This window comes from Rana temporaria, chromosome 13, assembly GCF_905171775.1.
Source record: "Rana temporaria chromosome 13, aRanTem1.1, whole genome shotgun sequence".
Classification (NCBI taxonomy): Eukaryota; Metazoa; Chordata; class Amphibia; order Anura; family Ranidae; genus Rana; species Rana temporaria.
Genome location: NC_053501.1, coordinates 4,722,487 through 4,748,138, shown reverse-complemented (window position 1 = coordinate 4,748,138; position 25,652 = coordinate 4,722,487). Strand labels below are relative to the sequence as shown.

Below are 25,652 nucleotides of genomic sequence, written 5' to 3'. Positions count from 1 at the left end.
CAGGTCCGATTTCAGCCTGAATTTTGGGCTGAAATCAAATCTGAAACGCACAAAAAAGGCACTGGACACTGGCACTGGACCCGCTGCAGAGATATGTGAACCGGCTCCATAGAGAGCCAGTCACAGAGAACAGACAGATGGCTGGAGGTGAGGACATTAGCATCTCCTTACACTGTATGTCCCAACAGTATGAATCAGTCACTCTAATGGCATATTCAGGGTTCCCAGGCATACAGCTCACAAAGAGCACCGTTCCCCCAAATGCCAGGGCCCATGATCGCAAGGCGAGAGGCTAGCATTCAGTCCCCTCCAAAAGCCTCTGTCCTGGGTGAGTCTGTCACAACAATAATCAAATATTTTGTACAAAATGCTAAACATTCCCTTAAATGTGGACATGGGTTCAGCCAGTATTTCAGAAGCTAGAGGAGGCACCTCTTACCTTGTAGCTTTCATCCTTAAGGGTGTGGAAGGGTTCCATGAAGGTCTCAGCAATTCTAATGATATTTTGCATAGTTTGGTAACTGAATGGAGAGGATCCCTGAGACATCTTTTTGAAGTTATTCTGTGGGAGACAATCAATGAAAGGCGCTAAGCATACAAGTCAGGAAAGACATAAAGCCCAACAGAGAGACGTCATCAAGAGATGATATTCAGATAACATTGTGATCAACAGACCTTTATGTCCATAAACAAGTCCTGAAGAAGAGCATCGTATATGTTGTCTTCCAACTGGAGAAGCGTTGACTTAATGCGCAAACCATGTCTTAACTTTGCCTCTTTGCGAAACAGAGACGTTCTACAATACATTAAAGGCAACAGTCAAATGTCTGCATTACAAATTGTTATAAAATGATAGATAAGATAGATAGATAGATAGATAGATAGATAGATAGATAGATAGATAGATAGATAGATAGACAGACAGACAGACAGACAGACAGACAGACAGACAGATAGATAGATAGATAGATAGTAGACATGTGCACTGCCGAAAAAATATGTTTATTTTCGTTCTATTAATTTTTTTTTCCGGGTGATTCGTTATTAATGCAATTGGTAAATTTGTAAAATTGAAAAGTCGTAAATTGAAAAAAATTAATTTCATAAATTCGAAAATTTGTACATTCGTGAATTCGAAAATCCAAAAATAAGAAAGAAAATCCGAAAATTCTAAATTATAACTAACTACCGTATATACTCGAGGATACGCCAAGTTTTTCAGCCCTTTTTTTAGGGCTGAAAATACCCCCCTCGGCTTATACTCGAGTCAGTGTACCTGGCGGGGCTGCGAACGTCCATTGTTTAAAAGTCGCGGCTTCCCCCCGGTCCCTTCTGTGATAGGCGTTTCCAAGCAGACACTGGGCCAGATTCTCAAAAAATCGCCTATCTATAGGCTGGCGTAGCGTATCTCAGATACACTACGCCGCCGTAACTTAGTGAGGCAGGTCCCGTATACTCAAAGAACTTGCGGCCAAAGTTACGGCGGCGTAGTGTAACTGTGCCGGCGTAAGCCCGCGTAATTCAAAGTAGGCTAGTGTGGGCGTGTTTTATGTTAATGTATCGTGACCCGACGTGATTGATGTTTTTAATGAACGGCGCATGCGCCGTCCGTGAACGTATCCCAGTGCGCATGCCCAAAATTATGCCGCAAATAGTCAATGCTTTCGACGTGAACGTAAATTACATCCAGCCCCATTCACGGACGACTTACGCAAACAACGTAAAACACGACGCTGTTCGTACGTTTTCGACGTCCATACCTAACATGACTTACCCCTGCTTTATGAGGGGTAACTTTACGCCGGCGTATGTCTTGCGTAAACGACGTATCTTGCTACGCCGGGCGCACGTACGTTTGTGAATCGGCGTATCTAGCTCATTAGCATATTCAACACGGAAATCTACGGAAGCGCCACCTAGCAGCCAGCGTAAATATGCAACTAAGATTCGATGGCGTAAGAGACTTACGCCGCTCAAATCTTAGCCGAATTTATGCGTAACTGATTCTAAGAATCAGCCGCATAGATACGACGGCTCTCATTCGGACTTACGACGACGTACATGGCGCTACGCTGTCGTAAGTCCTTTGAGAATCTGGGCCACTGTGTTTAGTGTTCGGCCTATTACAGATGTTGTCCAAAGATGAAAAGACGTCCGTGATAGGCGGAACACTGAACGCAGTGTCTGCTGGGAAAATGAGTCCGAGGATGAGAAGACGTCCGTGATAGGCGCAACACTGAACACAGTGTCTGCTGGGAAACTGAGTCCGAGGATGAGAAGACGTCTGTGATAGGCGCAACACTGAACACAGTGTCTGCTGGGAAACTGAGTCCGAGGATGAGAAGACGTCCGTGATAGGTTGCTGGGAAACGCCTATCACGGAACGGGACCAGGAGGAGACCGCGACTTTTAAACAATGAATAGACGCCCGAAGCCTGTCAAGAATTTCAGGTACACTGACTCGGGCACAGGGAGGCTGCAATGGGCACAGTGAGGTTGGGCACAGTGAGGTGGCAATGGGCACAGTGAGGATGGGCACAGTGAGGTTGCAATGGGCACAGTGAGGTTGCAATGGGCACAGTGAGGCGTGCAAATGGGCACAGTGAGGCGTGCAAATGGGCATTGTTGACCCTCTTTTCCGCTTACAGTAGCTGCTGCATTCTCACCCTAGGCTTATACTCAAATCAATAAGTTTTTCCAATTTTTGGGGGTAAAATTAGGTGCCTCGGCCTATATTCTGGTCGGCTTATACTTGAGTATATACGGTAATAATAACAACTAACTATTAAATTATAGTATTATAATTACAAATTATATATATTATCTGAAATAATAAATGCCTCATCTAAACAAATGGAACGGCACACATAATAAATAATAATAATAAAAAGGTTTTATTATTATTATTATTATTGCTATTTATTACTATTAATTTGTTATGTTCCATTTGTTTAGATACGGTATTCATTATTTCGGATAATTCGTAACTTCTAATTAATTCGGATTTGTAATGTTCACTAACAGCCAAGTTTGAAAGGAAATTCCAATACCTATTTTTTTAATAGTTAGTTATTGTTTCAGATTTTCGAATTTTTCGGGGTTTTCACATTTTCAAATTTACGAATTTCGGAGTTTACGAGTTTTCAAATTTAAGAATTTTCAAATGTTTGTTAAACGCGTTTTCGCTCATTCAAATGTTTCCGAATGAACAGATTTGGAAAAATGTGTTAAAAAAATAATAATTCGGAACGAATTGCAGATGTCTAATAAATAGATAGATAGTAGATGGATAGATGGATAGTATATGGATAGATGGATAGATGGATAGTAGATGGATAGATAGATAGTAGATGGATAGATAGATAGTAGATGGATAGATAGATAGTAGATGGATAGATAGATAGTAGATGGATAGATGGATAGTAGATAGATAGATAGTAGATGGATAGATGGATAGTAGATGGATAGATGGATAGTAGATGGATAGATGGATAGTAGATGGATAGATAGATAGATAGATAGATAGATAGATAGATAGATAGATAGATAGATAGATAGATAGATAGATAGTAGATGGATAGATGGATAGTAGATGGATAGATGGATCGTAGATGGATAGTAGATGGATAGATGGATAGTAGATGAATAGATGGATAGTAGATGGGTAGATGGATAGTAGATGGATAGATAGATAGATGGATAGATGGATAGTAGATGGATAGATAGATAGTAGATGGATAGATGGATAGTAGATGGATAGTAGATGGATAGATGGATAGTAGATGGATAGATGGATAGTAGATGGATAGATAGATAGTAGATGGATAGATGGATAGTAGATGGATAGATAGATAGTAGATGGATAGATGGATAGATAGATAGTAGATGGATAGATAATAGATGGATAGATGGATAGTAGATGGATAGATGGATAGTAGATGGATAGATAGATAGATGGATAGATGGATAGTAGATGGATAGATAGATAGTAGATGGATAGATGGATAGTAGATGGATAGATGGATAGTAGATGGGTAGATGGATAGTAGATGGATAGATAGTAGATGGATAGATGGATAGTAGATGGATAGATAGATAGTAGATGGATAGATGGATAGTAGATGGCTAGATGAATAGTAGATGGATAGATAGTAGATGGATAGATGGATAGATGGATAGTAGATGGATAGATGGATAGTAGATAGATAGATAGATAGATAGATAGATAGATAGATAGATAGATAGATAGATAGATAGTAGATGGATAGATGGATAGTAGATGGATAGATGGATAGTAGATGGATAGTAGATGGATAGATGGATAGTAGATGGATAGATGGATAGTAGATGGATCGATGGATAGTAGATGGGTAGATGGATAGTAGATGGATAGATGGATAGTAGATGGATAGATGGATAGTAGATGGATAGATGGATAGTAGATAGATGGATAGATAGATAGTAGATGGATAGATAGATAGTAGATGGATAGATTGATAGTAGATGGATAGATGGATAGTAGATGGATAGATGGATAGTAGATGGATAGATAGTAGTAGATGGATAGATGGATAGTAGATGGATAGATGGATAGTAGATCAATAGATGGATAGATGGATAGTAGATGGATTGATAGATAGTAGATGGATAGATGGATAGTAGATGGATAGATGGATAGTAGATGGATAGTAGAGGGATAGATAGATAGTAGATGGATAGTAGATGGATAGATGGAGAGTAGATGGATAGATGGATAGTAGATGGATAGATAGATAGTAGATGGATAGATGGATAGATAGATAGATGGATAGATGGATAGTAGATGGATAGATAGATAGTAGATGGATAGTAGATGGATAGATGGATAGATAGATGGTTAGATGGAGAGTAGATGGATAGATGGATAGATAGATGGTTAGATGGATAGTAGATGGATAGATGGATAGTAGATGGATAGATGGATAGTAGATGGATAGATGGATAGTAGATGGATAGATAGATAGATAGATAGATAGATAGGCAGACTGTAGATGTCTTCCAAATGTTTGTACCTTAAGCCCAGGCAGCAGTTTAAATGAGTGATACACGTTTCTCTGTAGAAGTTCTGGGTCTTGCTTTTCTCCATAGAAGATATATATTCTTCAAAAACTTTTTTGTATCTGAAAAGCGAGAGAATTCCTATGATTATATAGCAAGGCACAGTGAAGTCTTTTATTCAACAGAACATACAGTATCCACATGTCTCACAAATTCCAAAAACAAGAGGTTTATCCCTCATTATAGGACAGCGGGCGTGCCATGCCAATTATTTCTTTCTGCCCCCTTGGTCAACTGTCTATTCGATAAATCCAGTGGATTATATAGCACAGATATTACGAGCCCTTTATTCCAAACTGCGTTTAGACTTTGTTGGCCATCATCAGTGCAGTTCATTGGAAACTGAGGTTTCTATGGAGTAACGGCTAGCTTACACTTGCTTCAAAACAAGGCTTCGGAAAGGCTTTGTTAAAGCTCTCTGAACACTAAAAAAAAAGGTTAGCTCAGTCCTGTTTACACCTTGCTTTTGCTTGGTGCTTCGATGAGGCTTTGGTGGAGCTTCGATGAGCCTTTGGTGGAGCTTCGATGAGCCTTTGGTGGAGCTACGATGAGCTTTTGGTGGGGCTTCGGTGAGGATTTGGTGGGGCTTCGATGAGGATTTGGTGGGGCTTCGATGAGCCTTTGGTGTGGCTTCCATGAGCCTTTGGTGGTGTTACGATGAGCTTTTGGTGGGACTTCGATGAGCTTTTGGTGGGGATTCGATGAGGATTTGGTGGGGCTTCGATGAGCCTTTGGTGTGGCTTCGATGAGCCTTTGGTGGGGCTTCAATGAGCCTTTGGTGTGGCTTCGATGAGCTTTTGGTGGGGCTTCGATGAGCTTTTGGTGGGGCTTCGATGAGGATTTGGTGGGGCTTCGATGAGTATTTGGTGGGGCTTCGATAAGCCTTTGGTGTGGCTTCGATGAGCCTTTGGTGTGGTTTCGATGAGCTTTTGGTGGGGCTTCGATTAGCTTTTGGTGGGGCTTCGATGAGCCCTTGGTGTGGCTTCAATGAAGCTTTGGTGGGGCTTTGATGAGGCTTTTGTGAGGCTTTGTGAGGCTTCAAGTGAGCTTTGCCATAGACTACTATGGAGGCTTTGAAGATGCTTTGAAGCAACACTAAAGCTACATGGGGTATAAGTTTTGAAGCAAAGCTGAAGCAAAGCAAAAGTCAAAGCTCCTGTCACTAAATAAAATGGTTAGCTTACAGAGAGCTTTAACAAAGCCTTTCCGAAGCCTTGTTTTGAAGCAAGTGCAAACGCTTCTAAACGCAAACGCAGCTAAACGCAGTATGTAAACGCGGCAAAACGGGCGTTTCAAAACGTGGGTTACTATCTGTCAAGTTAAATCGTTCAGGAGAGGTTGTAAAAACGTCCCGTGTACATGAAGCCTAACTGAGATCCAATAAATGATGAAATACATCTAAAATGATTTACCTTTGTAGAATTTCATACAGATTATTCTGCAAGCTTATCGATAACTTGTCTACCAATTCTGGTCTGATTTCAGCCGCCTTCTTTAAACTACTCTCATGACACTGGAAGTAAAAAAAAAAAAGGGTTACGTGAATGATTATAGCTCTATTAGAAGCCTTATACAAAGGGTTTTCCAACAAGTCTCTGCGCTTTTTTATATTTAACAGAGTTAAAAAAAAAGTGTGGAAACTTTTTGACAAACCCTTATATATAAGAAGATGGGGAAGGGAGGTCGTTTTGGTGCTCAGAGGTGGGTAGGGGATGAAACCAATAAATGGTGCTTGGAGGTGGGTAGGGGTTGGAACCAAGGAATGGTGCTCGGAAATGGGTAGGGGGTGGAACCAAGAAACGGTGCTCGGAGGTGGGTAGGGGGTGGAACCAAGAAACGGTGCTCAGAGGTGGGTGAGGAGTGGAACCAATGAATGGTGCTCAGAGGTGGGTAGGGGCTGAAACCAATGAATGGTGCTTGGAGGTGGGTAGGGGTTGGAACCAAGGTATAGTGCTCGGAGGTGGGTAGGGAGTGGAACCAAGGAATGGTGCTCGGAGGTGGGTAGGGAGTGGAACCAAGGAATGGTGCTCGGAAGTGGGTAGGGGGTGAAACCAATGAATGGTGCTTGGAGGTGGGTAGGGGGTGGAACCAAGAAACAGTGCTCGGAGGTGGGTAAGGAGTGGAACCAATGAATGGTGCTCAGAGGTGGGTAGGGGATGAAACCAATAAATGGTGCTTGGAGGTGGGTAGGGGTTGGAACCAAGGAATAGTGCTCAGAGGTGGGTAGGGAGTGGAACCAAGGAATGGTGCTCGGAGGTGGGTAGGGGGTGAAACCAATGAATGGTGCTTGGAGGTAGGTAGGGGGTGGAACCAAGAAACGGTGCTCGGAGGTGGGTAAGGAGTGGAACCAATGAATGGTGCTCAGAGGTGGGTAGGGGGTGAAACCAATAAATAGTGCTCAGAGGTGGGTAGGGGTTGGAACCAAGGATTATAGCTCTATTAGAAGCCTTATACACAGGGTTTTCCAACAAGTCTCTGCACTTTTTTATATTTAACAGAGTTAAAAAAAAAGTGTGGAAACTTTTTGACAAACCCTTATATATAAGAAGATGGGGAAGGGAGGTCGTTTTGGGGGAGGGGGCATTAAATGACCCAGCACCCATGATACATTACTAGACATGTGCAATTCGTTTTTGATCCGAAATCGATTATTTGGAAATATTCAAATGAACTAAAACTGGTTGAAATGTATTTTTTTGTGGAAATTCGAAAATCCAAAAATCTAAAAAATTCAAAAGGTTCGGAAATTCGAAAATCGAAAATTTGGAAGTTTTGAAAATTTAGAAATTCAAAAATCCAAAATTCAATTTACATTTTTATTTTCAGATTTACAAACTTTTGAATTTATGGACTTCCGAATTTTCGTATTTCGAATTTCCGAATTTACTAATTTATTCCAAATAACTAATTTTGATCATAACGAATGACCCCCAAAAAACAAAATAAAATAAAGCAAATGAAACGAAAACAAACACATTTTTTGGCAGTGCACATGTCCGTACATTACTATTGGGTGGAATTGGGCTTTAATTAGTAACATGCAGGGCTTTTTTTCAGCAGGAACGCAGGGGGGAACGCAGTTCCGGCACCTCCAGCTCTGAATGTATGTAATGGTGCTCGGAGGTGGGTAGGGGGTGGAACCAAGAAACGGTGCTCGGAGGTGGGTAGGGGGTGGAACCAAGAAACGGTGCTCGGAGGTGGATAGGGGGTGGAACCAAAAAACGGTGCTCAGAGGTGGGTGAGGAGTGGAACTAAGGAATGGTGCTCAGAGGTGGGTATGGGCTGAAACCAATGAATAGTGCTTGGAGGTGGGTAGGGGTTGGAACCAAGGTATAGTGCTCGGAGGTGGGTAGGGAGTGGAACCAAGGAATGGTGCTCGGAGGTGGGTAGGGAGTGGAACCAATGAATGGTGCTCGGAAGTGGGTAGGGGGTGAAACCAATGAATGGTGCTTGGAGGTGGGTAGGGGGTGGAACCAAGAAACAGTGCTCGGAGGTGGGTAAGGAGTGGAACCAAAGAATGGTGCTCGGAGGTGGGTAGGGGTGAAACCAATGAATGGTGCTTGGAGGTGGGTAAGAAGTGGAACCAATGAATGGTGCTCAGAGGTGGGTAGGGGATGAAACCAATAAATGGTGCTTGGAGGTGGGTAGGGAGTGGAACCAAGGAATGGTGCTCGGAGGTGGGTAGGGGGTGAAACCAATGAATGATGCTCGGAGGTGGGTAAGGAGTGGAACCAATGAATGGTGCTTCAGAGGTGGGTAGGGGATGAAACCAATAAATGGTGCTTGGAGGTGGGTAGGGGTTGGAACCAAGGAATAGTGCTCGGAGGTGGGTAGGGAGTGGAACCAAGGAATGGTGCTCGGAGGTGGGTAGGGGGTGAAACCAATGAATGGTGCTTGGAGGTAGGTAGGGGGTGGAACCAAGAAACGGTGCTCGGAGGTGGGTAAGGAGTGGAACCAATGAATGGTGCTCAGAGGTGGGTAGGGGTGAAACCAATGAATAGTGCTCAGAGGTGGGTAGGGGTTGGAACCAAGGAATAGTGCTCGGAGGTGGGTAGGGAGTGGAACCAAAGAATGGTGCTCGGAGGTGGGTAGGGGGTGGAGAAAAGGAATGGTGCTCGGAAGTGGGGAGGGGGTGGAACCAAAGAATGGTGCCTCGGAGGTGGAACCAAGAAATGGTGCTCAGAGGTGGGTATGGGGTGAAACTAATGAATGGTGCTCGGAGGTGGGTAGGGGGTGGACACAAGAGGTGACTCAGATGGAGGGAGTTCCTGCACCTATTCTCTGAGAAAAAAAGCCCTGGTAACACGAATAACACCAGTTATAACATTCACCTGAATGATGTCGATTTGTAGCTCAGAATGATAATGGGATCCCAACATCTTTGGTTCCGTCTCATCTTTCCAAAGTTCCGCTTCATAATTTAATGCTTTATTCATGTGTTCATCAAAGGAATCCTTAAGGAAAGAAAAACATTGTAAATATACAGTGGAACCTCGGAATTTCCGACAGAAAAAATTTGATAGCTGGTTCTCGAATTTTCCGACGGGAAAAGTTCTTGTCGGGTTTTCAGATCGTCTGTACGCACAAAAATCCTACGCATGCTCGGAATCATTGAACTTAATTTTTCTCGGGTCGCCATATGTGTTGTTTGTCACCGCGTTCTTGACGTTCAGAATTTCCGACAACATTTGTGTGACCGGGGTGGGCAGGAGGGAGGGCTGCCATCAAGGCCGGATTGCTCCCCCTGCCGCCCCAAGGCCAGGTTCCGCAATGCACCCTCTCTCCGCCAACCAAACCCCCCCCAATCAATGGAGAATGGCAACCGGGTGGAAGGGGCGGCATGGTTAGTTCAAATATTTTTTGTTTTACTTTTTTATCACTTTTTTTATTTTTAATTTTTTTTTTTTTTTTTTTATAATTTTCTTATTATTTTTAATATTATTTTTCTTATTCTTTACTTTTTAATAACTTTTTTATTTTATTAATTGAATTGTTATTTTATGATTTTTTTTTTATCAATTTCTTTTCACTTAACTTTATTGCTATCGCACAGGAGAAAACAATTCCCTGTGTGATAGCAATTGGAGGCAACAGGTTCTCTTTAATGACCCTGTCACCTATAAAAACAGGAGTCCTAGAACTGTGCTAGAACTTCTGTCACAGCTGAGATGGGAAGAGCACTATCAGGGGCGGACTGACAACTAATGGGGCCCCCGAGCAATAGAAGATTATGGGGCCCCCCAGGCTTTCAGATGGCCACCAAGTCAGGAGGCATTACAGAGGTGGGACAGCTAAAATCTCAGGATTTTCACATCAAAAGCATGTCGGTTTTGGACATATCAGGGACAGATGTAAAAAAACACAGATTTTTACATACTGTCCCTGGTTTTAATGAGCCTGGCAACCCTGATGGGGCCCCCTAGTGGCATGGGGCCCTCGGAGCAGTGCCATAGTGCCTCAATGGTCAGTCCGCCCCTGAGCATTGTGTACATCGGTGGCGGCGGGGACAGGAGACAGACTCAGCGGCTGGGGGGGGGGGGGATGGAGTCCCGAAGACAGAGCCAGCAGAGAAAGGTATGTGGGGGGGGGGGGGGGAGGACGGACGGCAGCACACATTTTGCAAGTGATTTCGGTGACATCGCCGCAATCACTTGTTATTGAGTGAGCGTATTCCCCTGCACTACATTTAGTCCTGCTAGAAAGCAACTTACCGCCCTTAACTGTATGTTCCTGGCATCGGGGGACTCCATGCCGCTGCCGCCCCCGAGGCGCCCTGCCGCCCCCCGAGGCCTGGCCTCTGTAGCCTTGTGGGAAATCCGGGCCTGGCTGCCATGGGTGCAATGGTTTATTGCAGGGATGTGGGCTCCCTGACTTTAACCCTAAGGGAAGGGAGGGGCCCAGTTTGGGATCTTTGCTCTGGGCGCTGGATGGCGTTGGCCCAGCACCGAGTACAGACAATCCAAATTTCTGCACAAATTGGCTTTGGGAATCTATTTCGGGAGTCACTTACCCTTTCATTCCGCAGAAAATTATTCTCCAGCAATCGGACAACTTCTTGCGACAGAAGACATTCTAGCCGCGAGTCATCGATGTGTTCGGCCAGCTTGGGGTTTTTCAAGATTTCACTAAAAACAAAGAATGACTCGTTACTTTGTATAACCACAATTGTGAAATGTTACACTTGCCCAGCATCCCCCAAAATGTTGAAATACAAGCAATATTGATTGTATGAGGGGCATGTATGTCATATAAAATTATCGAATCTGTCGCTAACCTTTCCTTACATTATGAGGATAACAAATAATCTACAAAGCATTGTATGCAAGTCAATAGTGTAAGATATTTGCTTGACGCTTTAACCACTTAAGGACCGAGTCTTTTTCTGAGATTTGTTGTTTAGAAGTTAAAAACATAGGGGTAGATTCACGTAGAATCGCGCATCTTTGTGCGGGCGTAGCGTATCCTATTTAAGTTACGCCTCCGCAACTTTGACAGGCAAGTGCAGTATTCACAAAGCAAAGTTGCGGCGGCGTAGCGTAAATAGGCCGGCGTAAGCCCGCCTTATTCAAATGTGGAAGATGTGGGCGTGTGTTATGTAAATTTATTGTAACCCCACATAAATGACGCTTTTTACGAACGGTGCATGCGCCGTCCTTGAAAGTATCCCAGTGCGCATGCTCCAAATTAACCCGCAAAAGCCAATGCTTTTGACGTGAACGTAAATGACGCCCAGCCCTATTCGCGAACGACTTACGCAAACGACGGAAAATTTGACGCGGTCCCGGCATCCATACTTAACATTGGCTGCACCTCATATAGCAGGGGTAACTTTACGCCGGAAAAAGCGATACGTAAACAGCGTATCTGTACTGCGACGGCCGGGCGTACGTTTGTGAATAGGCGTATTTAGCTGATATACATATTCTAGGCGTAAATCAGCGTACACGCCCCTAGCGGCCAGCGTAAATATGCAGTTAGGGTACGACAGCGTAGGAGACTTACGCCGGTCGTATCTTAGCAACATTTAAGCGTATCTCAGTTTGAGCATACGCTTAAAGTTTCGACGGCGCGGATTTGGACTTACGACGGCGTATCTACTCATACGCCCGTCGTAAGTGTTACTGAATCTAGCCCATATTTTTTGCTAGAAAATTACTTAGAACCCCCCAAACAATCTACATTTTTTTTTCTAACACCGTAGAGAATAAAATGGCGGTCATTGCAATACATTCTGTCACACCGTATTTGCGCAGCGGTCTTACTTTTGGAAAAAATACTTTTTTTTTAATTAAAAAATAAGACAACAGTAAAGTTAGCCCAATTTTTTTTTGGATATTGTGAAAGAGAATGTTAAGCCGAGTAAATTGATACCCAACATGTCACTCTTCAAAATTGCGCCCGGTCGTGGAATGGCGACAAACTTTTACACCTTAAAAATCTCCATAGGCGACGTTTAAAAAATTCTACAGGTTGCATGTTTTGAGTTACAGAGGAGATCTAGGGCTAGAATTATTATTTTCTAGGGTGTTAGAATAAAAAATATATAAAATGTTTGGGGGTTCTAATTAGATGGCAGTGAAAACAGTGAAAAACACATTAGAACTGCTGTTTTGCTACTTGTAATGTAACTACTTGTAATGCCGACGGCCACCACAAGATGGCGCCAGATCACAGAAGGAAGCTTAGGCCTGCAGAAGGCCGCAAAGCCGCGGCCTCAATTACCGGGCGGCGCAGGCCGCCCGGTAATTGAGGCCGCGGCTTTGCGGCCTTCTGCAGGCCTAAGCTTCCTTCTGTGGAGGCCGCAAAGCCGCGGCCTCAATTACCAGCGGGCGCTGTTTTGCTACTTGTAATGTAACTACTTGTAATGTCAACGGCCACCACAAGATGGTGCCAGATCACAGAAGGTAGCTTAGGCCTGCAGAAGGCCGCAAAGCCGCGCCCTCAATTACCGGCCGGCCCGCTTCTGCAAGCCTAAGTTTCCCTGGGCGCCTCGTCACAATTTCTTGTCGCAATTGCGACTGGGCGCCCGGATTTTGTCGAGCCCCTGGTTCAGCTTACTTTGGATACAAGTTGTGCACCCAGCACAGAACTGCGAAGTTGTCCTTCTCACAGAGTTCAAACTGTGTGATCTCTTCCGTCCTTGTCTTGATATGCCGGTGATAATGCTGGGCATACGTGTCACACACATCAAAGTCCTCTGGGTAGCAAGCTTTGAGATGCGTCACCAGGTGGATGAGGTCGTTCTTGAACAGCTTTCCTATACTAATGATTGGGAAGATGATGGTGGGGGGCCCGTTGAGTTTCTCCTCCAGAGGTAGGTCCTGGATGCGCTCCTCCACGCTCTGCCTGACGCACTCCTTCCAGGTCTGCAGCCATCCCTTCGGCCGGGAGCCGTCTGCGTTTTCCAAGTCTGAGATGCACTTTGAATCTTCTGATTCTTGTACTACTATGGCCTGTATAGCCTCCTGCAGAAGCTCCCTGTCTGTACTGGTGATGGACTTTTTGATCACTCGAAATACTTCGGCCTTGAGTTTCCCATAAAGGGGTTCGAGATCCTTCATGTGCAACGTTGGCTCCTCGGATCCAGCGACAATCTTGTGTTCCAACTCAATCAAGCCTTTGCTGGCATATTCGTACCGCTGCTCCTCTATCAGCTTCTGTACGTCTTCAACTAAAACAACAACAACAACAACGGTACCAAAAGTATTAAAATCTGTTATTAAAGACCTCACATCTCACACCTCTTATCATTTGTCACTGGTTTTTGGCTGGGAAATGCCTTAAAGCGGATGTGCCATGAAAAAAAATATTAAAAGCCAGCAGCTACAAATACTGCAGCTGCTGACTTTTTTAATATTAGGACACTTACCTGTCCTGGAGTCCAGCGCCGTCCGGAGCAGAGGACGAGCGATCGCTCGTCTCTCTGCTGCCCCCCTGCCAGCCACGGTTCACTACCCGGTTCCCTACGGCGCATGCGTGAGTCACGCTGCGCCTGCCGATTGGCTCCCGCTGTGTACTGGGAGCCGAGTTTTCCCAGCACACAACGGGGGGGGGGGGGGGGGGCGGCGAGAGGTGACGTCATGCCCGCAGTCTGCCTGAGACTGTTGTGGCCGGAAGTGGGTGCAAATACCTGCACCCCCCCTCCCCCTGAAAAGTGTCAAATGTGACACCGAAGGGGGGGAGGGGTCCGATCAGCGGGAGTTCCACTTTAGGGTGGAGCTCCGCTTTAAATGGGTTGTAAAGGTACCATTTATTTTCCTAAATATCTTCCTTTCCCTTAGTGCCGTCCTCCTTCACTTACCTCATCCTTCCATTTTGCTTTTAAATGTCCTTATTTCTTCTGAGAAATCCTCACTTCCTGTTCTTCTGTCTGTAACTCCACACAGTAATGCGAGGCTTTCTCCCTGGTGAGGAGAAAGCCTCTTGAGGGGGGAGGGGGCGAGCAGGAGAGTCAGGACACTCTCTACACACAGCTCCTTTCTCTATCTGCAAAGTAGAGAGTGTCCTGACACTCCTGCTCGCCCCCTTCCCCCTCAATAGGCTTTCTCCACACCAGGGAGAAAGCCTCGCATTACTGTGTGGAGTTACAGACAGAAGAACAGGAAGTGAGGATTTCTCAGAAGAAATATGGACATTTAAAAGCAAAATGGAAGGATGAGGTAAGTGAAGGAGGACGGCACTAAGGGAAAGAAAGATATTTAGGGAAAATTTTTTTTTTCCTTTACAACCCCTTTAAGACTGGGATGTACTTAAAATTCATGTGCGTGTAAAAGCAGGTGTCCCAATACTTTTGGTAATATAGTGTATGTAAAGATACAGGTAGTGAACACCCCAATTTAATGCCGTTAAAGTTAATGTGCGTGTAAAAGCAGGCGTCCCTATACTTTTGGTAATATATAGCTAGATTCAGGTAGAGTTAGGTCGGCGTATCAGTAGATACGCCGACCTAACTCAGAATCTACGCCGACCTATGTTTAAGTGTATTCTCAAACAGAAATACGCTTAAACATATCTAAGATACGACGGCTTGCGCCGTCCTATCTTAGGTTGCAATATTGAGGCTGGCCGCTAGGTAGCGCTTCCATTGCGGTCGGCGTAGAATATGTAAATCAGTAGATACGCCTATTCACGAACGTACGCCCGGCCGACGCAGTACATTTACGCCGTTTACGTAAGAGATAGGCCGCCTAAAGTTCAAGCTGCCCCCTAGGTGGCGTAGCCAATGTTAAAGTATGGCCGCCGTTCCCGTTTCGAAATTTCGAAAATTTTACGTCGTTTGCGTAAGTCGTCCGTGAATCGGGATGTACGTCGTTTACGTCCACGTCGAAATCAATAGGCCCGTGCGGCGGACTTAGCCGCAATGCACACTGGGAAATGAAGGCGCCCGGTGCATGCGCAGTTAAAAAAAAAAACGTCAATCACGTCGGGTCAAGCCTCATTACCATAAAACACGCCCCCTCAGACGAATTTGAATTAGGCGCCCTTACGCCCGTCCGCTTTAGGCTACGCCGCCGTGACTTAGCAGGCAAGTACTTTGAGAATCATGTACTTGCCTCGCTAACTTACGGCGGCGTAGCCTAAACACGCTAAGCTACGCCGCCGCAAAGTTAGGACAGGGTACCTGAATCTGGCTAATAGTGTATCTTGCTGTGTAGGTTACCATCATAGTAGACATCTTACTTGTTATCTCTCTCTCCTCCTCTGCTGGATCGTCAGGGCTTTGCGCTGGCCATATTGGCGGGATTAATTTCCCAATGACTTTTTTATACCACTTTTTCTTTTTCCCCTTGTTTTCCCCCGGGATGTTCTCGGCTTGGACTGGAGCCACTGTGGCCATTTTAATTCTTATTTTCTTCATATATAGCAGAGCGACACTGAAAGCACAAAAAATAAAAAATATTGTATGCTATAAATATAGAAACGTTCTCATCTGAGGGGAAGTTCTGCTGTTGGATGTTAAAATTAACCAAATACTCTTTTTTGGGGGGGTAAATAAGAAATATTACATACCGTATTTATCGGCGTATACTGTGCACTTTTTCCCCCTTAAAATAAGGGGAAAATCGTGGGTGCGCGATATACGCCGATACCCGCGTGCAGTACACTCTGCTACATTCGGACAGGCTCGGCTTCGCTCGTGCTCACGCATAAACGTCACAGAGCGTGAGCACGAGCGAAGCCGAGCCTGGCCGAATGTAGCCGAGGGTACTGCACTCGGGTATCGGCGTATATCGCGCACCCCCATAGGGGAGAGCGGAGAAAAGACAGGGCGGTCCCTGCATCCGCCGGCTCAGCGGGGATCAACGGAGCGATCCCGGCTGAGCAAGCGGAGGTTAACGGGGCGGATCATTACTGACATTTTTTACTCCTTTTTCTTTTGTAAGGGGCCCAGAGGTCGCCAGGGCAACCCCCCAATTCGTGGCACCCCCCCGCTTCTCAATTCATGCCCCCCCCTTCTCAATTAGCGGCGACCCCCCCCCCCCCCCCCGCTTCTCAAGCTGTGTAAGGGGCCCCATAATTCCTGATGGCGGCCCCGGCTGCACTACTTTGTGTTAATATTTAACTCAAAATATATGTGGCATCGGTAAACGTTAATTAAAATTCAAAACCAGTGTGTAGCTAATCCGCGTTTTAGATTTATACTACAAACAAGGATAACAGGTTTCCCCAGTTGCACAATATCTGATAATTACACACAGAGATATTTTGGGAGCCGAATATTTTCCATTAAGGATGGGCAGAGGAAAAAGTAGGTTACATCATCTATCACCATAGATTTCCTTATATCCACTTCTAGATAATGACACCAGCCAGGGAATAAATAAATCAGAAGGGAGATAGGATTTCTTTTTTAGCCATCTTTAGGGCTCAGGCGTTTGCTGCTGCGCTTTTACTGCAATTTGCGGTCGGTCAAAAGGATGTCCTAGTGTACTAGTATCGGTATCGATACCGAGCATTTCCCCGAGTACTTGCTCCGATGCTTCACCCGATACCTGGGCTGTCAAGGTGATCGGTGCGGCAGGGGAGTTGCAAGTCTTTACCGTGCTGCATTCTCCCCCGTGTACCGTGCTGCCTTCTCCCCCGTGTTCCGTGCTGCCTTCTCCCCCGTGTTCCGTGCTGCCTTCTCCCCCGTGTACCGTGCTGCCTTCTCCCCCGTGTACCGTGCTGCCTTCTCCCCCGTGTACCGTGCTGCCTTCTCCCCCGTGTACCGTGCTGCCTTCTCCCCCGTGTACCGTGCTGCATTCTCCCCCGTGTACCGTGCTGCCTTCTCCCCGTGTACTGTGCTGCTTTCTCCCCCGTTTTCCATGCTGCCTTCTCCCCGTGTACCGTGCTGCCTTCTCCCCCGTGTTCCGTGCTGCCTTCTCCCCGTGTACCGTGCTGCCTTCTCCCCCGCGTTCCGTGCTGCCTTCTCCCCGTGTACCGTGCTGCCTTCTCCCCCGTGTACCGTGCTGCCTTCTCCCCCGTGTTCCGTGCTGCCTTCTCCCCCGTGTTCCGTGCTGCCTTCTCCCCCGTGTACCGTGCTGCCTTCTCCCCCGTGTTCCGTGCTGCCTTCTCCCCCGTGTTCCGTGCTGCCTTCTCCACCGTGTTCCGTGCTGCCTTCTCCCCCGTGTTCCGTGCTGCCTTCTCCCCCGCGTTCCGTGCTGCCTTCTCCCCGTGTACCGTGCTGCCTTCTCCCCCGTGTACCGTGCTGCCTTCTCCCCCGTGTACCGTGCTGCTTTCTCCCCCGTTTTCCGTGCTGCCTTCTCCCCGTGTTCCGTGCTGCCTTCTCCCCTGTGTTCCGTGCTGCCTTCTCCCCTGTGTTCCGTGCTGCCTTCTCCCCGTGTTCCGTGCTGCCTTCTCCCCTGTGTTCCGTGCTGCCTTCTCCCCGTGTTCCGTGCTGCCTTCTCCCCTGTGTTCCGTGCTGCCTTCTCCCCGTGTTCCGTGCTGCCTTCTCCCCGTGTTCCGTGCTGCCTTCTCCCCTGTGTTCCGTGCTGCCTTCTCCCTGTGTTCCGTGCTGCCTTCTCCCCTGTGTTCCGTGCTGCCTTCTCCCCGTGTTCCGTGCTGCCTTCTCCCCTGTGTTCCGTGCTGCCTTCTCCCCGTGTTCCGTGCTGCCTTCTCCCCTGTGTTCCGTGCTGCCTTCTCCCCCGTGTTCCGTGCTGCCTTCTCCCCGTGTTCCGTGCTGCCTTCTCCCCCGTGTACCGTGCTGCCTTCTCCCCCGTGTACCGTGCTGCTTTCTCCCCCGTTTTCCGTGCTGCCTTCTCCCCGTGTTCCGTGCTGCCTTCTCCCCTGTGTTCCGTGCTGCCTTCTCCCCTGTGTTCCGTGCTGCCTTCTCCCCGTGTTCCGTGCTGCCTTCTCCCCTGTGTTCCGTGCTGCCTTCTCCCCCGTGTTCCGTGCTGCCTTCTCCCCCGTGTTCCGTGCTGCCTTCTCCACCGTGTTCCGTGCAAGGTTTTCCAAGTTTAACCAAGCTGTCCCCGAGTTTTTTCGAGTATTTCCAAGGCTCTTCGACACCCCCCACCTCTGGTCACATGTGGTATTGCATGCCATAGAAGTCAATGCAGAACGAATTATCTTCGTTTCCATTGACTTCTATGGGTAAACTCGCTTTGATATGCAAGTGCATTCTACTGGAACAGATTATGCCCGTAAGCATGTTGCCCAAAAGTAGGGGCGACAAACCTCAGGCGATGTGGGTTGCCGCGATTTACCACGCGACAATCGCAATCAAATGAATGCCATCTCAAATGTGCATTTTGTGATTCACACAACACAGAGACCACTTTTCCCGACCACTGGGAACAATAGATCTCCACCGCACATATACTGCAGAAGCGTGGCCCGGCTGCACGAAACAACGTACCTGTACAGCAATTCGTGCACGAGATACTGCACAAGATATTGCGGGCACGCACGCACCCCCCCCCGGCGCTCGCGCGTGCGCACCCCCACAGTATCTCGTGCACAAAACTACTTATAAGCACATCGTGCAGCCGGGCCGCCCTGCCGCAGTATATGTGCAGTGGGTGGTCTGGAAGTGGTAAAAGTCTTTTACGCAACTTATTTATATATTTTTTTATATAAAAAAAATTATATTAAAAAACATTTTATATATTGAAAAACATTTTACATTTTTTTATATTGAAACATTTTTTCAATTTTTTTATATTGAAAAACATTTTTATATTGAAAAACATTTTTATATTTTTCTATATTAAAACATTTTTTTACATTTTTATATTGAAAAACATTTTTTATATTTTTTATATTGACATTTTTTTATATATTTTTTTATATTGAAAAAAAAAAATGTTATATTGAAAACCACGGGGAGAAATATTGGAGAAAAATAGCGCTTCTAGGTTAAAGCGGAGGCCCACCCGGCCCATTTTATTTATTTATTTTTAGAACATCATTTTTTTGTTTTTAAGAAAAAAATTCCAATGCAATTGTTACATTTTTTTCCATCCATTTTTGCAATTTGTGAATCAAAAAGAGACCATTAACCCTTAAAAAATTTTGATCGATCAAGTCTTTCAAACAAATTTTCCAATTTTTTTTTTTACCCATCTAAAACATTCTTTTTTTTTTGTTTTTAAGAAAAAAGTTCCAATGCAATTGTTACATTTTTTCCCATACATTTTTGCTATTCGTGAATTGATATAAGCCCATTAACACTTAGAAATTTTCTAACGATGGAGTGTTTCGAACACATTTGGGATTTTTTTTACCCATTTCTGGCCAGCTTAAGAACATTCTTTTTTTTTTAAATTCCAACGTGACTGTTTTTTTTTTTTACATACATTTTTGCAATTCGAGAATCAATAAGAGACCATTAACCCTTAAAAAAATGTTGATCGATCGAGTCTTTCAAACAAATTTTCCAGGGATTTTTTTGTTTACCCATCTATGGCCAGCTTAAGAACATTCTTTTTTTTTTTAAGAAAAAAATTCCAACATGACTGTTACTTATTTTTTTTACATACATTTTTTCAATTCGTGAATCGATATAACGATTGAGTGTTTCTTTTACAATATTATTTTATTATTTTATATATATAGATATTACAGGGGTTTACCTATACACAACAGGTATAAAGATATTATATAACTATGAAGACCATCAACATATATTAACAGCATACATTAATTATTCTTACATATCTTCAATACATGTCATCTCTATACCGGATAAAGACAAAAGAAAGAGAAAAAAAAAAGAAAGTAGAAGAGAAAGAAAAAAAAAAACAAGAGAGGAAGAAAGGAGACGATTTAGTGTTTCAAACACATTTTTGATTTTTTTTACCCATCTATGGGCAGCTTAAGAAAAATGTTATTATTTTTTTTTTTAAGAATTTTCATTTCAAAATTCTACCCATCTAATTGCATTGTAAATATTTATTTTTTTACCCATCTATGGCCAGCTTAAGAACATTCTCTTTTTTTTTATTAAGAAAAAAATTCCAACGTGACTGTTACTTTTTAAATTATTTTTACATACATTTTTGCAATTCGAGAAACAATAAGAGCCCAATAACACTTGGAAAAATTCTAACGATGGAGTGTTTTGAACAAATTTGGGATTTTTTTTACCCATCTATGGCCAGCTTAAGAACATCTTTATTATTTCTTTTTTTAAATTTTCATTTTAAAATTCTACGCATCTAATTGCATTGTAACAATTTATTGTTTACCCATCTATGGCCAGCTTAAGAACATTCTTTTTTTTTTTTTTTTTTAGGAAAAAAATTCCAACGTGACTTTTAGTTTTTTATTTATTTTTACATACATTTTTGCAATTTGAGAATCAATAAGAGACCATTAACACTTGGAAAAATTCTAACGATGGATTGTTTCGAACAAATTTGAGATTTTTTTTACCCATCTATGGAACATTCTTTCTTTTTATTTGTTTTTTTAAGAAAGAAATTCCAATGTGACTTTTTTTTTTACTATAATTTTTGCAATTCAAGAATCAATAAGAGCCCATTAACACTTAGAAATATTCTAACGATGTAGTGTTTGGATTTTTTTTTTACACATCTATGGCCAGCTTAAGAACATTCTTTATTTTTTTTTTTGTTTTTAAGAAAAAAAATCCAATGCAATTGTTACATTTTTGCTTACATCATTTTTTGCAATTCGAGAAAATGATATATTTTTTATTTTTCTTTATTTTTTTTTACCCATCTATGGCCAGCTTAACAACATTTTTTTATTTAATTTTTTAAGAATTTTCATTTTAAATTTTCTACCTGTCTAATTGCATTGTAACTGTACAAACTGCGCAAACTGTTGGCGCTCTATAAATCCTGTGTGATAATAATAATAATCTCAAAGTCGATGATGGGCTCTTTTCTTGGTGACAAAATTCACTTAATTATTAAAGTGGGAAAATGATATAAAAAAAAAAAAAAAAAGTAGGAGATCCCCCAAATGTGTGCTCACCTGTGACGGCGAAGGATCTGCTGCGCTGTGCGTTGGCGCTGTGCGTTGTAATGTCCTCCGCAATGAAACTGTCACTCTCAGCACAATCTGTAGATGAGCACGTTTCTTCTTCTGCTGCCTTTATGTACCGTAGATCCTCCCTCCCCTCCCCCTCCTCCTCCTCCTCCTTCCTCTGGCTGCTTCTCTATCATTGCCTCACCCCCTCATAAAAAAACCCACCAGCCGGGAAATTCCCAAATCTTGGCGGCGGAATTATTAATACAATGAAGGTGTGATCACTGATGTGTCTATTTAGATGTACTTTAGACATTAGAGTGCCAAAGCAAAAGTGAAAGTGTGTGCAGATGTTGCCTTTCAATCTTCCAGCTGCTGCAATGCTGACAGTTTACAGTAAGAAAGGCGGCCGACTAATGTCACCGCCCGTCCGCCGCGACTCGTCCTATTACAGCACTTTTATCTGTTGATAGCGTGCCGGGTGCACGGGAGAAAGATATAGACCAACGCGTCCTTCATCAATAAATGAAAATAATTTATATTTTGAACATATCGTAACTAGAGTCCTTGGCCGAGATTCAGAAAGAAGTTACGCTGGCGTATCTATTGATACGCCGCGTAACTTCTAGGATGCTCCGGCGTATCTTTTTTCTGTATTCAGAAAACAAGATACGCCGGAATTTTGCTAAGATCCGACCGGCGTAAGCCTCTTAACGCCGTCATATCGTAGTTGCATATTTACGCTGGCCGCTAGGTGGGGCTTCCGTATATTTACGTGTCGAATATGCAAATTAGGTAGATACGCCGATTCAGAAACGTACGTCCGCCCGGCGCATTTTTTTACGTTGTTTACGTAAGGCTTTTTCCGGCGTAAAGTTACTCCTCATAAAGCAGGGGTAAGTCATGTTAGGTATGGACGTCGGAAACGTACGACGTCGTATTTTACGTCGTTTGCGTAAGTCGTTCGCGAATAGGGCTGTACGTAAGTTACGTTCACGTCGAAAGCATTGACAGTTTGCGGCGTAATTTGGAGCATGCGCACTTGGAAACGTTCACGGACGGCGCATGCGCCGTTCGTAAGAAACGTCAGTTACGCGGGGTCACAAGTCATTTAAATAAAACACGCCCACATCATCCACATTTGAATTAGGCAGGCTTAAGCCGGCCCAGTTACACTACGCCGCCGTAACTTACAGCACAAGTTCTTTCTGAATACGGGACCTGCCGCTGTAAGTTACGGCGGCGTAGTGCATCTGAGATACGCTACGCCCGCCGAAAGATACGCAAATGTATCTGAATCCGGGCCCTTCAATCCAGATTTACACAGTAGAAAAATTCATATATTATCCCTTTCATGCCTAAGCCTATTTATGACATTTGGGTCCGGATTCAGAAAGGAGTTACGTCGGCGTATCTCCAGATACGCCGTCGTAACTCTGAGTGTGAGGCGTCGCATCTCTGCGGCTGATTCGTAGAATCAGATACGCCTCACTGTTGCCTAGATACGAGCGGCGTAAGTCTCCTACACTGTCGTATCTTGGACTGCGTATTTGCAGCCCCCCTCACCATCATTACAGCCCCCTCACCATCATTACAGCCCCCCTCACCATCATTGCAGCCCCCCTCACCATCATTACAGTCCCCCTTCCCATTATTACAGCCCCCCACACCATCATTACAGCCCCCCTCACCATCATTACAGCCTCCTCTACATCATTACAGCCCCCCTCACCATCATTACAGCCCCCTCACCATCATTGCAGCCCCCCTCACCATCATTACAGCCCCCTCACCATCATTACAGCCCCCCTCAGCATCATTGCAGCCCCCTCACCATCATTACAGCCTCCTCTACATCATTACAGCCCCCCTCACCATCATTACAGCCCCCCTCACCATCATTGCAGCCCCCCTCACAATCATTACAGCCCCCCTCACCATCATTACAGCCCCCTCACCATCATTACAGCCCCCCTCACCATCATTGCAGCCCCCTCACCATCATTGCAGCCCCCCTCATCATCATTGCAGGGTCCTCTACATCATTAAAGCCCCCCTCACCATCATTACAGCCCTCTCGCCATCATTGCAGCCCCCCTCACCATCATTACAGCCCTCTCGCCATCATTACAGCCCCCTCACCATCATTACAGCCCCCCTCACCATCATTACAGCCTCCTCTACATCATTACAGCCTCTCTCACCATCATTGCAGCCCCCCTCACCATCATTGCAGCCCCCCTGACCATGATTACAGCCCTCTCGCCATCATTACAGCCTCCTCACCATCATTACAGCCCCCCTCACCATCATTACAGCCCCCCTCACCATCATTGCAGCCCCCCTCACCATCATTACAGCCTCCTCTACATCATTACAGCCCCCCTCACCATCATTACAGCCCCCCTCACCATCATTACAGCCCTACTGTGCCAAACAATGTAGCCTCACCAGTCATTGTGTGCATTACGCACATCGGGCATCTCCTGCTCCTGCCGTGTCACGGAGCTCACTGTGAAAAGTTTGTGACGCGCTGTGATAAAAGTCCCGCCCTCCTCCTAGACCAGCTCATGTGATAGACAGAACACTGCCTCTATCACACAAGCTGGTCTAGGAGGAGGGCGGGACTTTTATCACAGCGCGCCTGAACTTTTCATAGAGAGCTCCGTGACACGGCAGTCTCCCGCTGTGTGTTACGAGGGCCACCCCTGCACCCACTGCCGCCCCCCGAGACCTGGCCCTGGTGGCCTTGTCAGGAATCCGGCCCTGAATGGATGACCACCCTCCAGTACCATACATGGGATATACATATGCTCAGTCATCAGGTGGTCAGGGCCGATCCTAGGGTCACAGACGCCTGGGTGCAGAAATATTTCTGGCGCCCTCACATGGGCGTAGTCATCTTACCAACACCTCCTCTTTACACACGTTTCTATGGCTACGACTCAAACACAGAGATGCTCCCCTATGAAAGTCTTCATTAGTGTCCCCCATCAGTGCCCCCCACAGCAGGTGTCCGTCATCAGAGCCTCCCAGCAGGTGTCCCCTATCAGAGCCCCCCACAGCAAGTGTCCCCCATCAGAGCCCCCCCACAGCAGGTGTCCCCCATCAGAGCCCCTCCACATCAGGTGTTCCCCATCAGAGCCCCCCACATCAGGTGTCCCCATAGATCAGTACTTGTCCATTAGATCCCTGTAGCTCAGGTGTGCTGGGAGCAGAAGCATATTACAGGGGGCAGGGCATACATACGGGTGGAACTCGGAGAGCATTTCTGGGAGTGCACGGGATGATTGGCAGCAGCTCCGGCCAACCCAGAAGCCTCTCATCACACCGCCTATGGGAGAAGAGCCGACACACGCAGAGGGGGCGGGACAGACAGGAGACTGCTCCATGCACACCGGACAGAATTAATTAGTGGAGCCTAGTGCCGCAACGTGTTCCAGTACTAGACTCCGCTGTGGTACCCAGCCCAGATTCCGGGGACATCGGGAGGTATGCTCTCTTATCAGTTGCCAGCAGAGAGAGCAAGCGGGATGGGGAACCGCAGCACCCGCTACATGCGCTCCGCCTCTGGACACAGACAAGAAGGACGGAGGGGAGCACTTTGGAGCTTCGGCGCCCCCACCTCTGCGGCGCCTGGGTGCGGAGCACCCCCTGCACCCTGCCTAGGATCGGCCCTGATCAGGTGAATGGGCACCTAGAAGTATCTGCGGACAAGAATGGACTGAGCTGGAGCAGCATTTCTTATGGTCACCACTAGGACGGAGTTCTCTGATTATCCTCCCAACAAATGTTATTACAGGTTACTCTCTTCTTTGTGAATTCCAGCAATGTTGGACACGAGGCCTTTCAATAGCCTGAGCTCTCTGTATAGGACATTTCCTAAATAGAATGTGGATTAGGTGGGAACTTGGTGGGAATGCGGTCTGTAATCAGCAATGGAGATATATTTAGTGTCTTGTTCTGTTATACACAATGGAATTTTTCTTATCGCAAAATACTACGTGACCGGCAGGCGCGCGCGGCCCTCCGACCACCTCACACAGCCTGTTATGGTAATAGCGGATATTATCGAAATTACTCTACATCGGGAATTCCAAGCGGCCGCATTTCGGTTAGACCAGGAAATTACCGGTACT

General features: G+C 45.4%; 1 protein-coding gene across 1 annotated transcript in view; it reads right to left on the bottom strand.

The window, feature by feature from the left end:
• TNFAIP2 (TNF alpha induced protein 2) overlaps positions 1-21,644 on the bottom strand; it is a 33,181-nt gene extending 11,537 nt beyond the window's left edge. Inside the window, exons 1-9 of the mRNA XM_040332118.1 lie at positions 21,520-21,644; positions 15,778-15,971; positions 13,156-13,768; positions 11,108-11,222; positions 9,429-9,551; positions 6,510-6,610; positions 5,052-5,159; positions 676-796; positions 440-562 (exon numbers count right to left, since the gene is read on the bottom strand). Coding sequence (XP_040188052.1) covers positions 440-562; positions 676-796; positions 5,052-5,159; positions 6,510-6,610; positions 9,429-9,551; positions 11,108-11,222; positions 13,156-13,768; positions 15,778-15,955 — 1,482 coding nt within the window. The 5' untranslated portion in view covers positions 15,956-15,971; positions 21,520-21,644. The remainder of the gene's footprint in view (positions 1-439; positions 563-675; positions 797-5,051; positions 5,160-6,509; positions 6,611-9,428; positions 9,552-11,107; positions 11,223-13,155; positions 13,769-15,777; positions 15,972-21,519) is intronic.
• Positions 21,645-25,652: the final 4,008 nt, after the last annotated feature.